Source organism: Oncorhynchus kisutch, linkage group LG23 (assembly GCF_002021735.2).
Source record: "Oncorhynchus kisutch isolate 150728-3 linkage group LG23, Okis_V2, whole genome shotgun sequence".
Lineage (NCBI taxonomy): Eukaryota > Metazoa > Chordata > Actinopteri > Salmoniformes > Salmonidae > Oncorhynchus > Oncorhynchus kisutch.
In genome coordinates this window covers 29,109,375-29,136,629 of record NC_034196.2, presented here as the reverse complement: position 1 = coordinate 29,136,629, position 27,255 = coordinate 29,109,375, and the positions used below count along the sequence as shown (strand labels likewise).

General features: G+C 47.6%; 1 protein-coding gene across 3 annotated transcripts in view; it reads left to right on the top strand.

Annotated features, from left to right (window-relative positions):
• Window positions 1–13,966, top strand: part of LOC109868845 (scavenger receptor class B member 1) — a 45,820-nt gene extending 31,854 nt beyond the window's left edge. Inside the window, exons 10-13 of one of the 3 annotated variants that reach the window (XM_020458569.2) lie at window positions 5,292–5,343; window positions 5,525–5,671; window positions 7,542–7,617; window positions 13,834–13,966. In XM_020458569.2, the coding sequence (XP_020314158.1) occupies window positions 5,292–5,343; window positions 5,525–5,671; window positions 7,542–7,617; window positions 13,834–13,844 (286 nt within the window). In that variant the 3' untranslated portion in view covers window positions 13,845–13,966. Of the gene's footprint in view, window positions 1–5,291; window positions 5,344–5,524; window positions 5,672–6,520; window positions 6,685–7,090; window positions 7,094–7,541; window positions 7,618–13,833 lie in introns of those variants that run through there. The other 2 variants (XM_020458570.2, XM_020458568.2) reach the window with 2 other exon arrangements.
• The last annotated feature ends 13,289 nt before the right edge of the window (window positions 13,967–27,255 follow it).

The following is a 27,255-nucleotide window of genomic DNA, read 5'->3' as shown; positions in this document are numbered from 1 at the left end:
GCCTTAATCCATGTCCCAGAGGGGGAGCCTTAATCCATGTCCACAGAGGGGGGAGCCTTAATCCATGTCCACAGAGGGGGGAGCCTTATCCATGTCCACAGAGGGGGGAGCCTTAATCCATGTCCACAGAGGGGGAGCCTTAATCCATGTCCACAGAGGGGGGAGCCTTAATCCATGTCCACAGAGGGGGGAGCCTTAATCCATGTCCACAGAGGGGGGGAGCCTTAATCCATGTCCACAGAGGGGGGAGCCTTAAATCCATGTCCACAGAGGGGGGAGCCTTAATCCATGTCCACAGAGGGGGAGCCTTAATCCATGTCCACAGAGGGGGGAGCCTTAATCCATGTCCACAGAGGGGGGAGCCTTAATCCATGTCCACAGAGGGGGGAGCCTTAATCATGTCCACAGAGGGGGGAGCCTTAATCCATGTCCACAGAGGGGGAGCCTTAATCCATGTCCACAGAGGGGGAGCCTTAATCCATGTCCACAGAGGGGGGGAGCCTTAATCCATGTCCACAGGAGGGGGAGCCTTAATCCATGTCCACGAAGGGGGGGAGCCTTAATCCATGTCCACAGAGGGGGAGCCTTAATCCATGTCCACAGAGGGGGGAGCCTTAATCCATGTCCACAGAGGGGGGGAGCCTTAATCCATGTCCACAGAGGGGGAGCCTTAATTCCATGTCCACAGAGGGGGGAGCCTTAATCCATGTCCACAGAGGGGGGAGCCTTAATCCATGTCCACAGAGGGGGGAGCCTTAATCCATGTCCACAGAGGGGGGAGCCTTAATCCATGTCCACAGAGGGGGGAGCCTTAATCCATGTCCACAGAGGGGGGAGCCTTAATCCATGTCCACAGAGGGGGGAGCCTTAATCCATGTCCACAGAGGGGGGAGCCTTAATCCATGTCCACAGAGGGGGGAGCCTTAATCCATGTCCACAGAGGGGGGAGCCTTAATCCATGTCCACAGAGGGGGGAGCCTTAATCCATGTCCACAGAGGGGGGAGCCTTAATCCATGTCCACAGAGGGGGGAGCCTTAATCCATGTCCACAGAGGGGGGAGCCTTAATCCATGTCCACAGAGGGGGGAGCCTTAATCCATGTCCACAGAGGGGGGAGCCTTAATCCATGTCCACAGAGGGGGGAGCCTTAATCCATGTCCACAGAGGGGGGAGCCTTAATCCATGTCCACAGAGGGGGGAGCCTTAATCCATGTCCACAGAGGGGGGAGCCTTAATCCATGTCCACAGAGGGGGGAGCCTTAATCCATGTCCACAGAGGGGGGAGCCTTAATCCATGTCCACAGAGGGGGGAGCCTTAATCCATGTCCACAGAGGGGGAGCCTTAATCCATGTCCACAGAGGGGGGAGCCTTAATCCATGTCCACAGAGGGGGGAGCCTTAATCCATGTCCACAGAGGGGGGAGCCTTAATCCATGTCCACAGAGGGGGGAGCCTTAATCCATGTCCACAGAGGGGGGAGCCTTAATCCATGTCCACAGAGGGGGGAGCCTTAATCCATGTCCACAGAGGGGGGAGCCTTAATCCATGTCCACAGAGGGGGGAGCCTTAATCCATGTCCACAGAGGGGGGAGCCTTAATCCATGTCCACAGAGGGGGAGCCTTAATCCATGTCCACAGAGGGGGGAGCCTTAATCCATGTCCACAGAGGGGGGAGCCTTAATCCATGTCCACAGAGGGGGGAGCCTTAATCCATGTCCACAGAGGGGGAGCCTTAATCCATGTCCACAGAGGGGGGAGCCTTAATCCATGTCCACAGAGGGGGGAGCCTTAATCCATGTCCACAGAGGGGGGAGCCTTAATCCATGTCCACAGAGGGGGGAGCCTTAATCCATGTCCACAGAGGGGGGAGCCTTAATCCATGTCCACAGAGGGGGGAGCCTTAATCCATGTCCACAGAGGGGGGAGCCTTAATCCATGTCCACAGAGGGGGAGCCTTAATCCATGTCCACAGAGGGGGGAGCCTTAATCCATGTCCACAGAGGGGGGAGCCTTAATCCATGTCCACAGAGGGGGGAGCCTAATCCATGTCCACAGAGGGGGGAGCCTTAATCCATGTCCACAGAGGGGGGAGCCTTAATCCATGTCCACAGAGGGGGGAGCCTTAATCCATGTCCACAGAGGGGGGAGCCTTAATCCATGTCCACAGAGGGGGGGAGCCTTAATCCATGTCCACAGAGGGGGGAGCCTTAATCCCTGTCCACAGAGGGGGAGCCTTAATCCATGTCCACAGAGGGGGGAGCCTTAATCCATGTCCACAGAGGGGGGGAGCCTTAATCCATGTCCACAGAGGGGGGAGCCTTAATCCATGTCCACAGAGGGGGGAGCCTTAATCCATGTCCACAGGGGGGAGCCTAATCCATGTCCAGGGGGGAGCCTTAATCCATGTCCACAGAGGGGGGAGCCTTAATCCATGTCCACAGAGGGGGGAGCCTTAATCCATGTCCACAGAGGGGGAGCCTTAATCCATGTCCACAGAGGGGGGAGCCTTAATCCATGTCCACAGAGGGGGGAGCCTTAATCCATGTCCACAGAGGGGGAGCCTTAATCCATGTCCACAGAGGGGGGAGCCTTAATCCATGTCCACAGAGGGGGGAGCCTTAATCCATGTCCACAGAGGGGGGAGCCTTAATCCATGTCCACAGAGGGGGGAGCCTTAATCCATGTCCACAGAGGGGGGAGCCTTAATCCATGTCCACAGAGGGGGGAGCCTTAATCCATGTCCACAGAGGGGGGAGCCTTAATCCATGTCCACAGAGGGGGGAGCCTTAATCCATGTCCACAGAGGGGGGAGCCTTAATCCATGTCCACAGAGGGGGGAGCCTTAATCCATGTCCACAGAGGGGGGAGCCTAATCCATGTCCACAGAGGGGGGAGCCTCCATGCTCCACCAGAGGGGGAGCCTTAATCCATGTCCACAGAGGGGGGAGCCTTAATCCATGTCCACAGAGGGGGGAGCCTTAATCCATGTCCACAGAGGGGGGAGCCTTAATCCATGTCCACAGAGGGGGGAGCCTTAATCCATGTCCACAGAGGGGGGAGCCTTAATCCATGTCCACAGAGGGGGGAGCCTTAATCCATGTCCACAGAGGGGGGAGCCTTAATCCATGTCCACAGAGGGGGGAGCCTTAATCCATGTCCACAGAGGGGGGAGCCTTAATCCATGTCCACAGAGGGGGGAGCCTTAATCCATGTCCACAGAGGGGGGAGCCTTAATCCATGTCCACAGAGGGGGGAGCCTTAATCCATGTCCACAGAGGGGGGAGCCTTAATCCATGTCCACAGAGGGGGGAGCCTTAATCCATGTCCACAGAGGGGGGAGCCTTAATCCATGTCCACAGAGGGGGGAGCCTTAATCCATGTCCACAGAGGGGGGAGCCTTAATCCATGTCCACAGAGGGGGGAGCCTTAATCCATGTCCACAGAGGGGGGAGCCTTAATCCATGTCCACAGAGGGGGGAGCCTTAATCCATGTCCACAGAGGGGGGAGCCTTAATCCATGTCCACAGAGGGGGGAGCCTTAATCCATGTCCACAGAGGGGGGAGCCTTAATCCATGTCCACAGAGGGGGGAGCCTTAATCCATGTCCACAGAGGGGGGAGCCTTAATCCATGTCCACAGAGGGGGGAGCCTTAATCCATGTCCACAGAGGGGGGAGCCTTAATCCATGTCCACAGAGGGGGGAGCCTTAATCCATGTCCACAGAGGGGGGAGCCTTAATCCATGTCCACAGAGGGGGGAGCCTTAATCCATGTCCACAGAGGGGGGAGCCTTAATCCATGTCCACAGAGGGGGGAGCCTTAATCCATGTCCACAGAGGGGGGAGCCTTAATCCATGTCCACAGGGGGGAGCCTTAATCCATGTCCACAGGGGGGGGGGGGGGGGGGGGAGCCTCTAATCCATGTCCACAGGGGGGGGGGGGAGCCTTAATCCATGTCCACAGGGGGGGGGGGGAGCCTTAATCCATGTCCACAGGGGGGGGGGGGAGCCTTAATCCATGTCCACAGGGGGGGGGGGGAGCCTTAATCCATGTCCACAGGGGGGGGGGGAGCCTTAATCCATGTCCACAGGGGGGGGGGAGCCTTAATCCATGTCCACAGGGGGGGGGGGAGCCTTAATCCATGTCCACAGGGGGGGGGGGAGCCTTAATCCATGTCCACAGGGGGGGGGGGGAGCCTTAATCCATGTCCACAGGGGGGGGGGGGGAGCCTTAATCCATGTCCACAGGGGGGGGGGGGAGCCTTAATCCATGTCCACAGGGGGGGGGGGGAGCCTTAATCCATGTCCACAGGGGGGGGGGGAGCCTTAATCCATGTCCACAGGGGGGGGGGGAGAGCCTTAATCCATGTCCACAGGGGGGGGGAGAGCCTTAATCCATGTCCACAAGGGGGGGGAGCCTTAATCCATGTCCACAAGGGGGGGGGAGCCTTAATCCATGTCCACAGGGGGGGGGGAGCCTTAATCCATGTCCACAGGGGGGGGGGGAGCCTTAATCCATGTCCACAGGGGGGAGCCTTAATCCATGTCCACAGGGGGGGGAGCCTTAATCCATGTCCACAGGGGGGGGGAGCAGGTGCTGGGGTCTTAACGCTTTTGTTCAAGGGCAGAACGGCAGATTTTTCCACCTTGCCCACTCGGGATTCGAACCAACGCCCTTTCAGTTACTGGCCCAATGCCCTTAACCGCTAGGCTCCCTGCCACCCTAGTATGCTAGGCGCCATGCGATGGCAGAGTTTGCTAAACAAATGCCCAGCCAATTGATACATCATGATTAATTCAGAAGGTTTTAGAAATGACTGTTTCGGCATTGCTAACTGGCTACAGAGACACTTAACCAGGTAGTAACGTTACACAGGCGCTCTCATGCCGTAATGTCTTCAGAAAGTTGTAAGAAATGGCCTACAAATCACTGATGCATTCTTTACTATTCTTTACATGTGGGCTTTGGATTGCCCAAGACAACTGCTAGACATTCTGCCTGCCAATGCTAAAATCTACCCGCATTTGGTCGGGTGGAGGGTGTTCATTTTAGGACCTGCCCCTCAACCTCTCTGATCTATAACCCCTATCTGACGCCCAACCCATCACTCCACATTTCAACATGTACATGTCATATAAGGACATTCCCTGACCTTTAACCCCAAAGGCCATAAAGCTGGAGGGTCCCGTTCAATCTGGTAGTTTCTGATGGGAGAAGAAATGTCTTCCTCTGCTGTGACCGTTGCATTCATTTGTGTGTATAACTGTGACTGTTTGTGTTCGTCTGGAGCAGGGAAACGGGGAAGATCTCAGAGGTGATGATGCCCATGATGTGGTTTGAAGAGGTGACTGATGAGACACTTACTGGGTTCTTACCCCCTAACCTGCTGTATACCCCATACCCATCTCTCCACCATAACATTCTATATTCCTCACCCATAACCCTAGCATATATACGTACCCCTAACTCTTTCTACACCCCCATAAATCTGTCCAGTCATGATATTTTCTCTCCCCCTGTGGTAGAATGGTTATATCGACGGTGAAATCCTGACGACGTTCCACACTAACCTGGTGCTATTGCCAATGGTGATGGTGTACATGCAGTACTGTTTCATAGTCCTGGGCCTGGCCACCATACTGGGGGTTGTACTACTATACTACAGGAACAAGGTAAGGCCTCTACACTGCATGTGCATGGAGGGATGGATGGGAGAGTGTGTTTGTTCACAAACTGGATGTGGTACAAGTGGTTGTGAGAGAGGAGAGAAATAACATGCTCATTCTTTGGTTTGCATGGCATGTGTACTAACCAATGTGACCCTCTGACAATCCTGAGCAGCTCTCCACTACCCATCAGAGAACAGAGACTCTTCCCACAGCCTCGCATAACAAACCAACACACTGGTGCACATCACAGCAAACAGAGTTCATATGAAGTTTGTAGTTCACTGACGGAGTAGCTCAGTAGATTTGTGTTCAGTGATCTATACTGTACAGTGCAGAGGTGCCACTTTGGGACAAGGTCACACCCCCACTGCCTGTCTCTCGTTAGAATAATCATAGAGATTTCCCCTAATATAGCTGACACTACATTAGCCAGTTAATTTGATAAACACGTGGACATAACTCTTAATGTTCCAGTTTATTCAATGAGGTATAATGCCCATTTCAAGTGTATTTTCCTTTTGGAAATGTGGTTCTTGTTTTGGAGAATTTAGGCAAAAATGAGTTGTGTACACACTCACTGCACTAGTGAGATCACGTCATGTGGTTTGTATGCGGCCTTACAGTAGCTGAGCACACTTCTACTGGCTGGGCTAGCTGCGTAGACTTTAGATGCATCATTTGAATCACACCTGTGTATGGACAGTCTAGATGCTGAAACACAATGTTCCCTAAGGACAGTGGACTGTACTCATAAGTTTGTGACAAGCACATCCCGAGACATTTTAGGTCAGAGCGTTATGACTTGTGAATGTTGCAGGGAATCAGTTGGCCTGTTTGTTTGTTTTCCTACAGGCGTCGTTGAAAAAATATCAGCCTACAGTGATCCAGAACCATGGGGTTGGTCCACATGTTAAACTGTTCCCAATCACTCCTGAAAACATGCCTCTATCATATCAATCAGAAGAATGTGATGGCAATATGAATATAAAATAATAAAATCATGATTTACCCTGACAGATTCTGATCTGCCTTGATTTGATTAGAACAGTCCATTAGGAAGGGTGGTAAATTCTGGTCCTGGGGGACTGATGTGCAGGCTTCTGTTACAACCCAGCTCTAAAACGCATGTTAAACTATAGGGATCATGAGCTTTAATCTGGACCAGAATGATTTATAGTCTCTAGATCTTTAGTCTAGTTCTAATGGTCAGATTGAAGAATGACTGTAGTATTAGCTGAACCAGCTGTGTGGAAGCTGGTTTGGAGTAAAAGCCTGCACACACTGGCCTTCTGGGACCAGAGTTCTCCTGATCAGTAAGAGAAAGATGTCTATAGATCACGTCCAGCCTGTTTGTTACTGTATGAAGCTGATCAATCAGGTCGATCAGAGGGACAATCCAAATGTTACGATTGATTGGTCAAGATTGTCTGTATGAGGTGTCATTAACCAATTGCATTGACCCTGGATGTCTTGCATGCCACACCCTCAGTCATCTGTTTTCAAACTGCATGAACACACTCATAAAAACGCACACACTGCATTGACGAAACCACACTGCATGAACGCACACACTGACTCAACACAAATGACCCAATGGCTGAGAAACTAAATACTGGGTCATGTTCGGTACAAAAACAATGTGGAATGTTGCAGATAGAAAAGCCATGACTAGAGCTGAATGGATTACGTATTCTATATACCAGTGAGGTATGTATATTCTACATTTCTATCTGAACGTTGGCCAACGTTTTCCTGCTGAACATGGCCCTGAGCTTTTTGTCTGTCATGTTATAATCAACCACCTGACAGCAAATAAGGTTGCTCAGTAGCTGCTCTGATTGGCTGATTTAGTGAAGGGCTGGTTATCTTTTAGGCATCTGTTAAAGACACCGTAAACAGCGCAGATGCCCTCAAACAACAGACGGACAAATGTATCGTGAATGACACAGGTGGGTTTCAGGCCCACACACACACACACACACACACACACACACACACACACACACACACAGTCTCTTATGTCCAAGGTGTACACATGCTCAGCCTCTTATGTCCTAAGTTTACACACACACACATCATTGAGGACTTACACAATAGGCATCACACTCACCTATATTATTTTACCAACATCTCTATCATTTTAAAACACAATTTTCTCATCCACTGCTCTTGTGCCATGTTTCATAAGACCAAGTTATCTCTGCCTGTGGTTTGAGTGTGGGTTTTGGAAGTGTCAAGTTGAAAGATCTAAGCATGGTTGAGCAAGAACTCCCAACAGCCCAAAGTTAACACGCAGCAGACTGCTGGATGAACAATGTTTTAGGTGATCTGTTGATAGGATGTTGTGATTTTCACGTGACCCTTAAGCACCGTCACTGACAGGTGGAATGGACTCTGCATCTGACATGAGACTGTTTTTTTCTGTTTAGTTGCATGTCTGACGAGTAGTGGTGCAACGGATCACAAAACTCACGGATCGGATCATTTTTCGGATCATAAAAGAAAAAGGGAGATGAATATAACTTTGCTTTCCATTTGTGACTTAAAGCAAGGAACTTTGAAATGTTTAAATCAAATATTCAATACTCAAGTGTTAAATTAAAGTGCAATATGAGGCATTATACCTTCTTCCTTTGAACAATAGTGAATGAAAAATTGCCTGTGTCCACATCAAAAAAAGAAAGCAAAGTAGACCTGAGCTTAACTTTTAAAAACATTTTTCAAAAAGATGAGGATGTCTACATTGTCTGGGAGAGGGTAGACTTCTTGCAGTTACTATGTCCCCTGCTGTGGAGAACACCCCTCTCGCTAGGAATTGAAGTGCCAGGTACAGCCAGGTGGCATCTTGCAATCATGGCAATGTGAGGGTATTTACACTCATTCCTTTCCACTATGTCAGTGGATCACCATCCACTGGAATGCCGCTTGCTGCCTTGTAGGATTCCACCTCTTTGATGGTGTTGGCAAACGTCTTGCCTGTGTCCTTGCTCGCAAAGGTCTTCCCCAAAAGCTCCTTCATGGTCAAATAATTTTGTGGAGGAGATGCCTCTGAGTCTGCTCCTGTCGGCTCTGTGGCTTGACCCTGCAGAAAAAAATGACTTGATTATTTATTTTCATTTCTTTGAACTATAATTGTGGCAATAACATTTAATAAAAGCCATAATTATTCCAAATCAAATGGCTGATTCTAATAGACTAAGATTAGACTACAGTATATTTATTATTTAAGTCATTCACTCTTACATGTAAAAATTTTTTTTACCTCAGTGGTGAGATCACTTTATGTCCTCCGGTGTAGGACAGGGTCTAGGTGAGACAGGGACTTGAACCAGTAGATCTATGAAGGTAGTCCTGTACATTAGGGGGGTATCTGGGGTTCAGGTCCTCTTTTTTTGGATTTATTTCACCTTTATTTAACCAGGTAGGCAAGTTGAGAACAAGTTCTCATTTACAATTGCGACCTGGCCAAGATAAAGCAAAGCAGTTCGACACATACAATGACAGAGTTACACATGGAGTAAAACAAACATACAGTCAATAATACTGTAGAAAAATAAGTCTATATACAATGTGAGGAAATGAGGTGAGATAAGGGAGGTAAAGGCAACAAAAGACCATGGTGGCAAAGTAAATACAATATAGCAAGTAAAACACTGGAATGGTAGATTTGCAGTGGAAGAATGTGCAAAGTAGAAATAAAAATAATGGGGTGCAAAGGAGCAAAATAAATAAAATCAAATAAATACAGTAGGGAAAGAGTTGTTTGGGCTAAATTATAGATGGGCTATGTACAGGTGCAGTAATCTGTGATGTGCTCTGACAGTTGGTGCTTAAAGCTAGTGAGGGAGAAGTGTTTCCAGTTTCAGAGATTTTTGTAGTTCGTTCCAGTCATTGGCAGCAGAGAACTGGAAGGAGAGGTGGCCAAGAAATAATTGGTTTTGGGGGTGACCAGAGAGCGATACTTGCTGGAGCGTGTGCTACAGGTGGGTGATGCTATGGTGACCAGTGAGCTGAGATAAGGAGGGACTTTACCTAGCAGGATCTTGTAGATGACCTGGAGCCTGAGTTTGGCGACGAGTATGAAGCGAGGGCCAGCCAACGAGAGCGTAATGGTGGGTAGTGTATGGGGCTTTGGTGACAAAACGGATGGCACTGTGATAGACTGCATCCAATTTGTTGAGTAGGGTATTGGAGGCTATTTTGTAAATGACGTTGAAGATTGGTAGAATGGTCAGTTTTACAAGGGTATGTTTGGCAGCATGATTGAAGGATGCTTTGTTGTGAAATAGGATGCCAATTCTAGATTTAACTTTGGATTGGAGATGTTTGTGGGTCTGGAAGGAGAGCTTACAGTCTAACCAGACACCTAGGTATTTGTAGTTGTCCACGTATTCTAAGTCAGAGCCGTCCAGAGTAGTGATGTTGGACAGGTGGGCAGGTGCAGGCAGCGATCGGTTGAAGAGCATGCATTTAGCTTTACTTGTATTTAAGAGCAGTTGGAGCCCACTGAAGGAGAGTTGTATGGCATTGAAGCTTGCCTGGAGGGTTGTTAACAGTGTCCAAAGAAAGGCCAGAGGTATACAGAATGGTGTCTTCTGCGTAGAGGTGGATCAGAGAATCACCAGCAGCAAGAGCGACATCATTGATGTATACAGAGAAGAGTCGGTCCAAGAATTTAACCCTGTGGCACCCCCATAGACTGCCAGAGGTCCGGACAACAGACCCTCCGATTTGACACACTGAACTCTATCAGAGAAGTAGTTGGTGAACCAGGCGAGGCAATCATTTGAGAAACCAAGGCTATCGAGTCTGCCGATGAGGATGTGGTGATTGACAGAGTCGAAAGCCTTGGCCAGATCAATGAAAACGGCTGCACAGTAATGTTTCTTATCGATGGTGGTTAAGATATCGTTTAGGACCTTGAGGTGCACCCATGAAACCAGATTGCATAGCAGAGAGGGTATGGTGAGATTCGAAATGGTCGGTAATCTGTTTGTTGACTTTGCTTTTGAAGACCTTAGAAAGGCAGGGTAGGATAGATATAGGTCTGTAGCAGTTTGAGTCAAGAGTGTCCCCCCCTTTGAAGAGGGGGATGACCGCAGCTGCTTTCCAATCTTTGGAAATCTCAGACGACACGAGAGGTTGAACAGGCTAGTAATTGGGGTGGCAACAATTTCAGCAGGTAATTTTAGAAAGAAAGGGTCCAGATTGTCTAGCCTGGCTGATTTGTAGGGGTCCAGATTTTGTAGCACTTTCAGAACATCAGCTGACTGGATTTGGGAGAACGAGAAATGGGGAAGGCTTGGGCGAGTTGCTGTGGGGGGTGCCGTGCTGTTGACCGGGGTAGAGGTAGCCAGGTGGAAAGCATGGCCAGACATAGAAAAATGTTTATTGAAATTCTCAATTATAGTGGATTTATCAGTGGTGACAGTGTTTCCTATCTTCAGTGCAGTGGGCAGCTGGGAGGAGGTGTTCTTATTCTCCATGGACTTTACACTGTCCCAGAACTTTTGAGTTAGTGTTGCAGGAAGCACATTTCTGCTTGAAAAAGCTAGCCTTGGCTTTTCTAACTGCCTGTGTATGTTGGTTTCTAGCTTCCCTGAAAAGCTGCATATCACGGGGGCTGTTCGATATTAATGCAGAACGCCATAGGATATATCTGTTCCTGGTTCTAAATTTATTGAATGGGGCATGCTTATTTAAGATGGTTAGGAAGGCATTTTTTTAAATAACCAGGCATGACCGGGGTAGAGTTGACTACCGGATCAGATCAATATCAATGGCAGCCTCTAATGGCAGACTCTAATGGCTTGACATCTCTAGTGATGGTGCTGTCTTCCTCACTTGGGGCCATGGATTGTAGAATCCTTGTTTTCAGAGGTAGGATCATGGACACATTAGGTTCTCAATGTTTATACCCCAATTTAATGACTCTGTCTGCAACCAGGATTTGTAAGATACTGGTTGGAATGAAAATAGAGGCCCAGTCCACAATAGTCAAATGTTTATTCACGGGAACGTTCTGGCGTGCACAGTACAAAGACCTTCATTTTATAGTGACACACATACTTCCACACAAAACATTAGTTATCATACGCCCACACTGTCCTGCTACCCAGCCGACATAGGGAGAGACCCTGGGAAGTTCTCAGTGCCGAGACCCTGGGTGGTTCTCAGTGCCGAGACCCTGGGTGGTTCTCAGTGCCGAGACCCTGGGAAGTTCTCAGTGCCCCAGCCAAGGTCGGCCCTGAATCTTGCTCAGATAGTCCGTTATCGAGACACTAGATATATTGTCACCAAAACATTAATTCTGACTACGAACTACTATATAATTCTACTGACTAAATCACACACAGCATTAAAATAGTCTAATGATTCTAATCAGTGCTCAATAGGGTTGTAACTGTTTTGAGGTTTGATCACCCAGAGGACCTCAGCCACCTTCACCACCTTCACATCATCAGACAAGGTGAAGATGTTTGTTTTTCCAGGGTCTTGTCTGTCAGTGCAGAGTATACAGTTGCCTGCTGCTCAAGATAGAGCTCCAACATGTCATAAGTGGAGTTCCATCTTGTTGTGACATGGTGTATGAGCTTGTGGGTTGGTAGCTGTAGCATTTCCTGCTTGTTCTTAAGAACATCAGCGGCTGTTGTGCTTCGGTGGAAAAAGGAAACCACCTTCCTGATCCTCCCACGGAGGCGGTCAATCTGGTTCACTGAGATTCCCTTTTGAGATGCTAAATTGATCACAAGTGCAAAGCAAGCTATCTGTGGCCCCAGTCCAGCCTCTATCACTGCATTTACTTGGTTATGGCATTATCTGTGGTGGTTGGGATATTGCTATTGGGCCTCTCTAGCTTCCACTCTGCTACTGCTCCTAGCACTACCTGCACCAGATTTGTGCCTGTGTGACTCTCATAGGGGGGGTGTGTCTGTAGCCCCGGACTTCACATCTCCCCCTCTGTGGTGTTGTGAGTAGTCAGTCACATAGCTTTCTGTTACCCTGGAGGTCCAATCCTCTGTGGTGTAGTGAGCAGTCAGTCATATAGCTTTCCGTTGCCCTGGAGGTCCACTCCTCTGTGGTGTTGTCACAGTCACGTAGCTTTCCGTTGCCCTGGAGGTCCAGCAGTCTGTGGTGAGGGCAACAGAGGATGTCTTGGATAATCCTTCGACAATTTTGATGTTTTCCTCTTCAGAAAGATCTGGCACGATCTTCATACTGAAGTGGGTGCGTGAGGGATTTTTGTAGCGTGGCTCAAGCACTTTCACCATGTTTTTAAACCCTTTGTTTTCCACAACAGAGTATGGTCTCATGTCTGCAGAGATCAACATCCCAATAGATTTGGTGATGGCTTTAGTCTGGTCTGATTCTGCAGTAAAGGGCTGCTTAAATGCCGTGGTGAGAAGTTGTCTCTTGGCTGAGTTGGCTCCTGTCACTGACACACTAGGGTGATGATGCTTTAAATGTGTGGCCATGCTCGATGTATTTCCATGATCATACGGCTTTCTTGTGGCACAATGCCTAATGGTGTTGTCCACCACCCTTCTTCCGTCATCATATTTGACAGGGAAGCCAAAATGCTCCCGTACATGAGACTTAAATGAAGCGGGAGGCTTTTCCAGTTCTTCAGCTCCTCTGCTAGCCATGGCTGTCGATGCTCTTTTTCCTTGCATTTTGCAACGCGAGGATCCAGGATTGATTCGTTAGGATTCAACATGCCCGTTTCACGTGAACAGTACACACAACCGCTTTTTAAAATGTTTATAATCAAAACAACCTTCAGGCTTCAGAGTAAAACGCAGGACGCACCTCTCGTCTTTTCACTGCAACTCTGCATCGAGATTTAGGGAATTATGACTTTAAAGAGTAACAGCGGCAGTAGAACTGTATTTCACATTATGATGGTTAATCTTTTCAATTAATCCTCGGTTCACATGCGTGCCGAACCGTGGGGGGTGATCCGTACGGATCACGGATCGACTACGGCCTGTTACACCACTACTGACGAGACTGTTTTTTTGGCCTTTTGTAGTGAAAAGGCCAAATAAAAGTAATCTATGAACAGATTCAGACTGAAATGAGAGCATACTTGATCCTAACTATGCTAACAATGTTGTGTTTTTAACATTATTTCTCACATTCTCTATCTCCTCTTTTCCTAACAGATAAGATGTGAGAGGACTGTCATACAGGACACCAACGGGAGCGAACAAACCCCTCTACTACAGCACTGGGTGGACACACACAGATAGCAGTCTAGCCCAGTGCTGCAGGGCTCTGTGTTTGAGACTGAAACCCTATAGCCACTGACTGACAATTCTCTCTCTCTCTCTATATATATATATATATTACTGCTCAAAAAAATTAAGGGAACACTAAAATAACACATCCTAGATCTGAATGAATGAAATATTCTTATTAAATACTTTTTTCTTTACATAGTTGAATGTGCTGACAACAAAATCACACATTATCAATGGAAATCAAATTTATCAACCCATGGAGGGCTGGATTTGGAGTCACACTCAAAATTAAAGTGGAAAACCACATTACAGGCTGATCCAACTTTGATGTAATGTCCTTAAAACAACTCAAAATGAGGCTCAGTAGTGTGTGTCGCCTCCACGTGCCTGTATTACCTCCCTACAACGCCTGGGCATGCTCCTGATGAGGTGGCGGATGGTCTCCTGAGGGATCTCCTCCCAGACCTGGACTAAAGCATCCGCCAACTCCTGGACAGTCTGTTGGTGGATGGAGCGAGACTTGATGTCCCAGATGTGCTCAATTGGATTCAGGTCTGGGGAACGGGCGGGCCAGTCCATAGCATCAATGCCTTCCTCTTGCAGGAACTGCTGACACACGCCAGCCACATGAGGTCTAGCATTGTCTTGCATTAGGAGGAACCCAGGGCCAACCGCACCAGCATATGGTCTCACAAGGGGTCTGAGGATCTCATCTCGGTACCTAATGGCAGTCAGGCTACCTCTGGCGAGCACATGGAGGGCTGTGCGGCCCCCCAAAGAAATGCCACCCCACACCATGACTGACCCACCGCCAAACCGGTCATGCTGGAGGATGTTGCAGGCAGCAGAATGTTCTCCACAGCGTCTCCAGACTCTGTCACGTCTGTCATGTGCTCAGTGTGAATCTGCTTTCATCTGTGAAGAGCACAGGGTGCCAGTGGCGAATTTGCCAATCTTGGTGTTCTCTGGCAAACGTCCTGCACGGTGTTGGGCTGTAAGCACAACCCCCACCTGTGGACGTCGGGCCCTCGTACCACCCTCATGGAGTCTGTTTCTGACCATTTGAGCAGACACATATGCACATTTGTGGCCTGCTGGAGGTCATTTTGCAGGGCTCTGGCAGTGCTCCTCCTGCTCTTCCTTGCACAAAGGCGGAGGTAGCGGTCCTGCTGCTGGGTTGTTGCCCTCCTACGGCCTCCTCCACGTCTCCTGATGTACTGGCCTGTCTCCTGGTAGCGCCTCCATGCTCTGGACACTACGCTGACAGACACAGCAAACCTTCTTGCCACAGCTCGCATTGATGTACCATCCTGGATGAGCTGCACTACCTGAGCCACTTGTGTGGGTTGTAGACTCAGTCTCATGCTACCACTAGAGTGAAAGCACCGCCAGCATTCAAAAGTGACCAAAACATCAGCCAGGAAGCATAGGAACTGAGAAGTGGTCTGTGGTCACCACCTGCAGAACCACTCCTTTATTGGGGGTGTCTTGCTAATTGCCTATAATTTCCACCTGTTGTCTATTCCATTTGCACAACAGCATGTGGAATTTATTGTCAATCAGTGTTGCTTCCTAAGTGGACAGTTTGATTTCACAGAAGTGTGATTGACTTGGAGTTACATTGTGTTGTTTAAGTGTTCCCTTTATTTTTTTGAGGTGTGTGTGTGTGATATATATAAAATCACACTACCGGTCAAAGGTTTGGCTTCACTTAGAAATGTCCTTGTTTTATGAAAGAAAAGCACATTTTTTTTTGTTCATTTAAAATAACATCAAATTGATCAGAAATACAGTGTAGACATTGTTAATGTTGTAAATGACTATTGTAGCTGGAAACGGCTGATTGTTCATGGAATATCTACATAAGCGTACGAGGCCCATTATCAGCAACCATCACTCCTGTGTTCCAATGGCACATTGTGTTAGCTAATCCAAGTTTATCATTATACAAGGCTAATTGATCATTAGAAAACCCTTTTTTGCAATGGTTAGCACAGCTGAAAACTTCTGATTTTAAAGAAGCAATAAAACTGGCCTGTAGACTAGTTGAGTATTTGGAGCATCAGCATTTGTGGATTCGATTACAGGCTCAAAATGGCCAGAAACAAAGACCTTTCTTCGGAATCTCGTCCGTCTTTTCTTGTTCTGAGAAGTGAAGGCTAATCCATGTGAGAAATTGCCAAGAAACTGAAGATCTCGTACAACACTGTGTTCGAACCCACTGATGCTGATGCTCCAGATACTCAACTAGTCTAAAGAAGGACAGTTTTATTGCTTCTTTAATCAGAACAGTTTTCAGCTGTGCTAATGTAATTGCAAAAGTGTTGTCTAATGATCAATTAGCCTTTTATAATGATAAACTTGGATTAGCTAACACAATGTGCCATTGGAACACAGGAGTGACGGTTGCTGATAATAGGCCTATGTAGATATTCCATTAAAAATCATCAATTTCCAGCGACAATAGTCATTTACAACATTAACAATGTCTACAAAATATTTCTGATCAATTTGATATTTTAATAGACAAATTTGTATTTCTAAGTGACCCCAACCTTTTGAACAGGTGCGTGTGTGGGTGAGCCATGAACTCCCTCAGGCCTGGGCTGGTGTCTGCCTGCCTACACCTCAATTGGTACGGTTCTCACCTGGTACGGTTCTCAGCAGGTCCTGCGTCTGCTCCTGTAGAGGCTCTGGACTTAGGTTCTGTTTAGGACTTACGAGTCGAAAGGGAAAGGCAGGACCACTCCGGTGTCCCACCCAACCCTCCAATGAGGATCGTCATGGGACATCACTGCATCCAGTTTTTGTTTTGTTGTGAATCGCTCGTCTCTCTTATCCTTGCATTTCCTCACAGTATCATGTGTCCTGAAATGCTGTAGGAATCCACTGAACAAAAATATAAATGCAACAATTTCAAAGAATTTCATGAGTTACAGTTCATATAAGAAATACATTAATTAGGCCCTAATCTATTAATTTCATATGATGGGAGTACAGACATGCGTCTGTTGGTCACAAATTACCCCCCCCAAAAAAAAAAAAATATTTTAAAGTAGGAGCGTGGGTCAGAAAACCCCTCATTATCTGGTGTGACCACCATTTGCTTCGTGAAGCATGACATCTCCTTCACATAGAGTTGATCAGGCTGTTGCTTGTGGAATGCCACTCATGAATGGCTGTGTGAAGTTGCTGGATATTGGCGGGGTATGGAACACGCTGTCGATCCAGAGCATCCCAAACATGCTCAGTGGGTGACATGTCTGAGTATGCAGACCATGGAAGAACCGGGACTTTTTCAGCTTCCTGGAGTTGTGTACAGATCCTTGCGACATGGGGCTGTGCATTATGCTAAAACATGAGGTGATGGCGGCAGATGAATGGCACGACAATGGGCCTCAGGATCTCATCTCTGTATCTCTGCATTCAAATTGCCATCGATAAAATACAATTGTGTTCATTGTCTGTAGCTTCTGCCTGCCTATACCATAGCCCCACCGCCACCATGGAGCACTCTGTTCACAACGTTGACGTCAGCAACGCCCTCGCCAACACGAAGCTGAACACGCTTTCTGCCTTCTTCCTGGTACAGTCAACTGGGATTCATATGTGAAGAGCACACTTCTCTAGTGGCCATTGAAGGTGAACTTTTTCCTACTGAAGTCTGTTGTGATGCCAAACTGCAGTCAGATCAAGACCCTGGTAAGGATGATGAACATGCAGATGAGCTTCCCTGAGACAATTTCTGACAGTTTGTGCAGAAATGTTTCAGTTGTGCAAACCAATGAAGGCTCATAATGTCTGGAACGGAGCAAATGGAATGGCATCAAACACATGGAAACCATGTGTTAGATATATTTGATTCCATTCCACTAATTCCGCTCCAGCCACTACCATGAGCCCATCCTCCCCAATTAAGGTGCCACCAACCTCTTGTGGCGCCAACCCACAGTTTCATCAGCTGGGTGGCTGGTCTCCGATGATCCCGCAGGTGAAGAAGCTGGGTGTGGAGGTCCTGGACTGACGTGGTTACATGTGGTCTGCGGTTGTAAGGCCGATTGGACGTACTGCCAAATTCTCTAAAATGATGTTCGAGTCAGCTTATGGTAGAGAAATTAACATTAAATTATCTGTCAATAGCTCTGGCCTAATGTCAGCATGTCAATTGCATGCTCCTTCAACCTGGGACATCTGTGGCGTTGTGTAACAAAACTGCACATTTCGGTGGCCTTTTATTGTCCCCAGCACAAGGTGCACCTGTTTTAATGATCATGCTATTTAATCAGCTTTTTGATATGCCAAACCTGTCAGGTGGATGGATGATCTTGGCAAAGGATAAATGCTCACTAACAGGGATGTAAATGGATTTGTGCACAAAATTTGAGAAATACCTTTTTTTTTGTGTGTATGGAACATTTCTGGCATCTTATTTCAGCTCATGAAACATGGGATCAACATTTTACATGTTCTGTTTATTTTTTTGTTAAGTATAGATATGTATTCTTCTGCTTTCCTCTCTTACTTTACTCCTGGTAGCAGTTGCCTACATGCACAGATCTAAGATCGGCAAACCTTAGCCATTACGGGGAGAAATGCAAAACTGACCCTAAATCAGCTTCTAGAGGCAACTTCATTCTACAATAGCTCACCAGACAAAATAACCAAAGTCTGTTATTTGAGATGACTGAGATGCAATTATATTTTTTGCCAGAGTTGTGTTCAATTGTATTTTAATTTCAGTCAATTCAGGAAGTACACTGAAATTCCCATGCTTTTCAATGAGGAAAATGTGGAAATGGAATTTGGTGTACTTTCTGAATTGAAGTGGAATAGACCTAACCCTGTTTTTTTGCATGTGGTGAATAACACCTCATTCAGATCAAATTAGGTATGTCTTAGGCACCAATAAGGACTGAGATTACAATTACAATTGAGCCATTTAAATAAGGAACTCTCGCTCTCTATCTATTCTCCCAAAAGATAGGGGATAATGAAGACGACTCATGAAAAAGATTGTCAAGGTTCTTTTCTGTGTAAGTGGGCGTTCCCTCTCTCGCATGGGCATGCTTTCCAACTTGAGCACGTGCAAAAAATGGTCTTGCGAGAGAGGGTAGGCCCACTTACACAGACCGGAAACTGCCCAATATCAGCTATCTCTGGCCTACCTATCCTCTCCCCGGAAATGACTGTCTGGGGTTTTACTACACCTTACTTCTGCCTTTTTAATTGGAGATGTTTCCCAATCTGAAATTGACCTCTAACCCCTTGGCACTCCGTGCAGATTTGAGAGGATTGGATAGCTGTGATAGCTCCATATTGTTCTCTGGATTTTTACCATACAGAACATTTTTCCAGGTTATGGGCCAGCCAGCCTCTGTCACAGGCTTTCACTTCTTAATGTGAGTGATGCCGAGGCATCCAATGCTAGGTGCCAGGGGTCCATTTGGAATTGGGCTGTTTCTGTCCTCTGCATTTCACTGGGTGCTTTCTCAGCACACAGGACCTTTTGAATGAGATTGATAATGTGAAATGTGGATTTGCCCCTTCATACTCCTTGTAGACTCCTTTAGTGGTGAAGATGATTAACTCTTTCTTAGATAATAAATCAATGTGCCTGGAATAGGTATACAGTACTTCTACTACTGGTTTGGTCTCCTGTGGTATTTTACATCAGGTAGCCTCTTCTGTTCAGGGAAATGACAAACATCTCTCTGTGTGATGACTTTTTAAAAATGGTTTGGGCTGGAAGTGAAAGACGACATGCAGTGTTCTATGAAAGATGCAGCAGAGGAACACTGGTACAAGTCTAAAACTGATAAGCTCCCAACATTAACACTAATGAATAAACCAATCAGTGTTTACACTCGTCATGAAACATGTAGTGATCTTGTTTAATGTTGCTGGGTGGGGGGGGGGGGGGGGACAGGAGCTTGTCCATGAGGATTCAACCAGGCTTGATATGATTGACATTTCCCCTCTGCCTGTGGTCTGGAAGCAAGAAGCTGTGAGAGAGGTGGCCCTAGCATAGATTCAAATGTGCATCTCTCACAGAAGCTTCTGAGGGAAATGAATAACAAAACTGTTCAAGTGGTGAGAAAGAGGCTCTGCTTCAACACACAACACGGGATGTCTTCCTGAGCCAAAGAGAGTGGGCTTTAGGTGTCATGACTATTGAGTGGATTTACGCTGCTACCAGACTGACTCACCTGTTGAACATGCTCAACAGTGACCATGTGGCAGTTAACCTGAGCCTCCCTCCTCCTGGACCTACGCAGGAGGAAGGTTTTACTGGCCAGTGACACTGAGGACAACTTCCTGGGCTTCAGGAGGAAGGCCAATGGAAATTGGACAATCATGCTGCGGGCTTTGGAGTGTGGTCAGACTGTCCCGTCCTGTTCAACTGGAGTAGAGTTCAGGTGGACACAGACTGATATGCAAACTGATCCAGTTGTGGCAGATTGTGGTGGTTTTGTGGAGTGTGTTGGCCACTGTCTCCCATTCCATCTACCAGAATGCTGCCGTTGGTGAGGGCATTCTCACCTTTACTGTTAAGGCGAGGCTGCAACAAAATATAATCTATCACTCTGGTACCCTGCAAACAATTTCCCACTTTGTATTCTACATGAGTCAAATGTAATGGAGTTCATTGCCCATGTTGTGAATGGCTGCTGTTCAAACAAGGATTTGTACATTTCTAGCAATAAATGAAATGTATTTACAAAGCCCTTTTATATCAGCCGATGTCACAAAGTGATATACAGAAACCCAGCCTAAAACCCCAAACAGCAAGTAATGCAGATGTACAGACACAGTTGCTAGGAAAAACTCACTAGAAAGGCAGAAACCAAGGAAGAAACCAGGCTCTGAGGGGTGGCCAGTCCTCTTCTGGCTGTGCCGGGTGGAGATTATAAACCTAGAGAGGAACCAGGCTCTGAGGGGTGGCCAGTCCTCTTCTGGCTGTTCCAGGTGAAGATTATAAACCTAGAGAGGAACCAGGCTCTGAGGGGTGGCCAGTCCTCTTCTGGCTGTGCCGGGTGGAGATTATAACAGAACATGGCCAAAATGTTCAAACGTTCATAGATGACCAGCAGGGTCGAATAATAATCACAGTGGTTGTAGAGGGTGCATCAGGTCAGCACCTCAGAAGTAAATGTCAGTTGGCTTTTCATAGCCAAGCATTCAGAGTTCCAGACAGCAGGTGCGATAGAGTCGAACACAGCAGGTCTGGGACAGGTAGCACGTCCGGTAAACAGGTCAGGGTTCCATAGCTGCAGGCAGAACAGTTGAAACTGTAGCAGCATCACGATCAGGTGGACTGGGGACAGCAAGGAGTCATCATGCCAGGTCATCCTGAGGCATGGTCCTAGGGCTCAGGTCCTCCGGGAGAGAGAATTACAGAGAGCATACTTAAATTCACACAGGACACCAGATAAGACAGGAGAATTACACCAGATATAACAGATTGACCCTAGCCCCCCGACACAAATTATTGCAGCATAGATACTGGAGGCTGAGACCGGAGGGGTCGGGAGACACTATGCCCCCGTCCGACGATACCCCCGGACAGGGCCAACCAGGCAGGATGTAACCTCACCCACTTTGCCAAAGCACAGCCCCCACACCGCTAGATGGATATCAACAGACCACCAACTTACTACCCTGAGACCAGGCTGAGTACAGCCCACGAAGATCTCCCCCACTGCACGACATGGCCTCTTTGTTGGCCGCTTTGTTGACCTGTTGAGTCGTCTCACCAACAGCACACATGCATAAACATTCTTGTGTAAGGGGAAGCTGGTTTGATGTTGTGTTTTCCTGTGTACAAATACACCAGATATATTTGTGGGGGAGGTGCTGATTGGACGGCTACATGGAGCAGGCCTTTTGTGACACGCTGCTTCAGTACCAGCCCCTCGTGGTGCTGAGACAGCCTGGGTGGAGGTACAAGCTGGTGGTGCTGATATTTGGCAGTCTCGGCCACATACACAGGCTTGCAGTGCATGGCATCCAGATTGCAGGCCTGACAAAAACTAGGGCAAACCAATTGGCTAGGGACTGCTCTGTTTCAGCTGTCGTGGGCTGCCTAGCTGTTTGGAGAAGGAGGTGCTTTCTGTACCCTGGAGTGCCATGCAGACAGGGACCTTTTGAAATGTTTGGATCCTTTTTGTGTGTGTGTGTGTGCACAGAAATCTTCACTCTGTTAACTGTAACACGTACAAAGACTTTGCAAGAGATAAAGTACAATATAAGCCATGAGGCTTTAGATGTGTTTGTGTGCATGCGAGTGTGTTTGCTTAGTATGTAGGCTACGTGTGTGAAGTGTGTTCTTTTATTGATTTCTAACACACAGGAAGAGTTGCATCACAGACACAGTGAGAATCTCAGGGTGGTATGGTTGGTGTTATTTCATCGGGATGACTCCAGTGGTCAGCAGAACGACGATGACCATGGCAATGATAACGATCACCGCGGTCACTATGCCAACGATCAGCTTGATGTTCTTCCTGCGGTAGGAACGAGCCACCGCTTCACACTTCCTCTCAAAGAGCTTTGACTGTAAACACACACCAGAGAGAAAGAGATGGGGGAGAAAAGAGAGAGATGTACAGTAGTCTATGGCATGTGCTGAACTCAGAGCAGCAACTGCTACCAGGTGGGGGTGAGATGGAGGGGATGGAAATCTACTAACCGAGTCCTGGAGGTTTTCTGCTATGGAGGTGATGTGATCCCGTCTCTCTCCTCTGCAACATGCTCTCTGTGTTCTGTTTCAAGTTAAATTTAGTTGATTTTACTTTAGTTGATTTTAGTTCACACTGCTCTTATTTGCATGTTCAAAATACAGTCTTATCTGCAAACAGTTGTGTAGTTGCAGGCTTTTGCTCCAGCTAAAGCAGTATCACCTAATCATAGTCTTCAAAAAATAAGATCTATAAGGGCTCTATTCAATTCGTAGCACTGAAGAGCCGCTTTATAGCCGATTGACAATTAAAAGGCAATGTCCCTGAGGTTGCGGACACTGCATTCAGGTCAACACTGCATATGTCAGCTCAATTGGAAATGACCTTTAAGTTGTTCGCTGCTCTTCCTGGGATTCTTCGTGATGCTGATTGAATAGTGCCCCTCATTGAATCAGCTGTGTAACTGTCTTGGCTAATGTGAAAGCCTACATCTTCTCTGGTCCTCCCTCACAGGGTAAAACACATTCAGGGTCGTATAAGAGAATACATGTTGAATACCATACACTATTCACACTCACCAGCACATCTTCCATGACCAAAATGTCCAAACTCTCAGCGATCACCTAGAAAAAGTCTACTGTGTGTGTGTGTGTGTGTGTGTGTGTGTGTGTGTGTGTGTGTGTGTGTGTGTGTGTGTGTGTGTGTGTGTGTGTGTGTGTGTGTGTGTGTGTGTGTGTGTGTGTGTGTGTGTGTGTGTGTGTGTGTGTGTGTGTGTGTGTTTTTCCGGGATGTGAGAGAAAGTGATGAGAGAAAGACTAGACAGTTTTAGTTTGGTCCACTAGATGGCATCAGAGTGAAACAGATGCTTGTTGTTGAAGAACAGAATCAGTCCTCATTCTCCTCTTCTTCCTCTCAAATAGATGTGACACCGAGGGCAGAGATGGCCTTAAACAAACTGATAATGGTCTGATTTCTTCCACTGAGAGAGAGAGAGGTGGAGAGAGAGGGGTAGGGAGAAAGAGAGATGGAGAGAGAGGGCCTGGGTCTGGAAGAGTATATAACAATGAACCAAAGATGAGCCAGCCTGAGAGGACAGGATAGAAGGGGACAAAAGATGAGCCAGCCTGAGAGGACAGGTCAGAAGGGGACAAAAGATGAGCCAGCCTGAGAGGACAGGACAGAAGGGGACAAAAGATGAGCCAGCCTGAGAGGACAGGACAGAAGGGGACAAAAGAAAGAGGTGTGGGAAAGAGAGCAAAACTGAATCATTACAGATTCAGATATAGAAATGTAAAATGAACTTCCGATTGAGCCGACATATGCAGCATTTACCATAAATGCAGTTTCCGTTAACGTGGAAACATTGTCTAAAAGAGAGGAATGAAACAGGACAGCAGTCAGCTAAACAAACGAGGAAGGAATATATTAAAGCTGAGAGATCAGAAGAGAGAGAGCGGGAGGGATAGAAAAATAATGTGGAAGAAAGAGGGGAGGAGTGAGTCGTCTGGTAGCATTCAGAGCTGCTAAACCTTTTCTTTTTTTTTCTTCTTTTTTCTTTTTTACCCCTTTTTCTCCCCAATTTTGTGGTATCCAATTGTTTTAGTAGCTACTATCTTGTCTCATCGCTACAACTCCCATACGGGCTCGGGAGAGACGAAGGTTGAAAGTCATGCGTCCTCCGATACACAACCCAACCAAGCCGCACTGCTTCTTAACACAGCGCGCATCCAACCCGGAAGCCAGCCGCACCAATGCGCCGGGGGAAACACAGTGCAACCTTGGTTAGCGCACAAAGCCTGCCACAGGAGTCGCTGGTGCGCGACCAAGCCCAACCCGGGCGACGCTAGCCCAATTGTGCGTTGCCCCACGGACCTCCCGGTCGCGGCCGGTTACGACAGAGCCTGGGCGCGAACCCAGGGACTCTGATGGCACAGCTGACGCCGCAGTACAGCGCCCTTAACCAGGAGGCCCCCGGAGGCCCCCGGAGCTGCTAAACCTTTGGCTAATCTGAGTGTCTGTCTGTCCCCTCTGTGTGCATGCAGGTGCATGTTTATGTGTGTACTTGCAGGTGTGTCTCTATGCAGGTGTGTCTCTATGCAGGTGTGTGTTATTGAACTTGCCCTCTTTCTGAACCCTTTCTCCATCCCTTCATCCCTCCCTCAATATCACCCAGCTCTTCCACAGGCTTTAGAAGTGTGAACATCAGTTCAGAACACACAGACACTCTTGAAGTGCAGGTGCGTGGGTGATATAGTAACTGTCTGAAAAAAACTAGAAAATAAACTCTTGCGAAGAGATGTTTGTGTTTGCATCACACAGATGCCACAATCCCTGGTTTTCAGGTTATGCTATAAAATGCACTTGTAATTCACTAGCAACGCACATATCAACATGACGCATTGGACAGAGCGACAACAGAACAACTCATTTAGTGGACGTTTTCTCCAATGATCAAGTGTCTCCAGTATGGTGTCAACCAATGACGGACAGTATTTGCTTTAATGTATTCATGTGTGCATGTGTATGTGTTGCTGTTATATGTGGCACGTTGATATGAGAGCTACACTCAATGGCCAGTTTATTAGGTACACCCATCTCGTTCCGTGTCAGACCCCCCATTGCCTCCTCCTACTGTATTCTTCGGGGCATAGAAACGTAGCTAATTTGGTATCAAGGGTGTGCTATTCCCTACACCATTACACCACCAGCCTGTAGCTTTGACACCAGGCAGGATGGGGCCATGGACTCAAGCTGTTTGGCCAAATCCTGACTGGATTCGTCGGCATTATTTTTCTACTCTTCAATTGTCTAGTGTTGGTGATGGCGTGCCCACTGCAGCCGCTTCTGATTGGAGTGGAACATGGTGTGGTCATCTGCTGCAATAGCCCATCCGTGACAAAGTAAGATGAGTTGTGTGTTCCGAGATGCCGTTCTGCAGACCACTGTTGTACTGCGCCGTTATTTGCCTGTTTATGGCCCGCCTGTAAGCTTGCTTAACCCAGAACTGTCGTGCGTGAAAAGCCCAGGACGCCAACCGCTTCGGAGCTACTGGAATCGACACGCCTGGCACCGACGATCATACCACACTCAAAGTCCCTTATGTCACTCATCTTGTCCATTCTAACGTTTAGTCGAACAGTAACTGAATGCCTCGATGCCTATCTGCCTGCTTTATATAGCAAGCCACAACCACGTGACTCACTGTCTGTAGGAGCGAACCATTGTGAACAGAGTGGTGTACCTAATAAACTGCCCAGTATATTCAGCTATTGGCAGCTTCCTGTCTCTCTTCTCCTCCGACTCTGGATGTCTATACGAAATGACCTGCAATTTATACACAAGTACGTGTTCACACACTAAAGCAGATGGGTTCACATAGAGTAGCTGTAACCATAACAACCTGGCCTAGCCAAACAGAAGACCCCCACCCGTTCTCAATACCAGCTCTGTCACACCGTCTGGTCGGAACACAGAGGAGCAGTAAAAGGATCTGTCATTATTGAATAATAACACAGGAGTAATGTCATATCTGTAGAAACAACCAGCCTGGTCTCCTCTTCATTTACACACCAACTGCCAACACAACATAACAGCTCCCAATCACTATCAGCTCCCAATCACTATCAGCTCCCAATCACTATCAGCTCCCAATCACTATCAGCTTCCAATCACTATCGTAACTCACACGAACGGACACACTCATCATGGCAGAACATGCAGTCACAGATGGTGTACAATAGCCTCATTTAATTTGCAATCAATTGAAATGAAAATGTGTGCTCACTTAGACTGTTTGCTTTATCAGGAGTTTTAACTGCCATAAAATCAGTGGGACGGTTTAGAGTTAATAGCAACTGACTGAATTTTGGCAGACCTAAAATGAGATCAGACTGGAGTTGTTGTTCCTGTGGAACAAGTTCTTCCAGACACCTGTTGACGTTCAGAGCTTGTCTCAGAGACCACCTGACAGACAGACAGATGGGCAGGCAGACAAGACGGACACAGACAGACAGATGGGCAGGCAGACAAGACAGACAGACACAGACAGACAGATGGGTACGCAGACAAGACGGACAGATGGGCAGGCAGACAAGACGGACACAGACAGACAGATGGGCAGGCAGACAAGACAGACACAGACAGACAGATGGGTACGCAGACAAGACGGACACAGACAGACAGATGGGCAGGCAGACAAGACAGACAGACAGACAGACAGACAGACAGACAGACAGACAGACAGACAGACAGACAGACAGACAGACAGACAGACAGACAGACAGATGGGCAGGCAGACAAGACCAACACAGATAGACAGATGGGCTGGCAGACAAGACAGACACAGACAGACAGATGGGCAGGCAGACAAGACAGACACAGACAGAGAGATGGACTGGCAGACAAGACAGACAGACAGTCAGATGGGCAGGCAGACAAGACCAACACAGATAGACAGATGGGCAGGCAGATGGGCAGGCAGACAGTCAGATGGGCAGGCAGACAAGACAGACACAGACAGACAGATGGGCAGGCAGACAAGACAGACAGACAGCCAGATGGGCTGGCAGACAAGACAGACAGACAGTCAGATGGGCTGGCAGACAAGACAGACACAGACAGACAGAGACTTGAATGGATTTACTAATCAGACGAATCGATGGGCTGT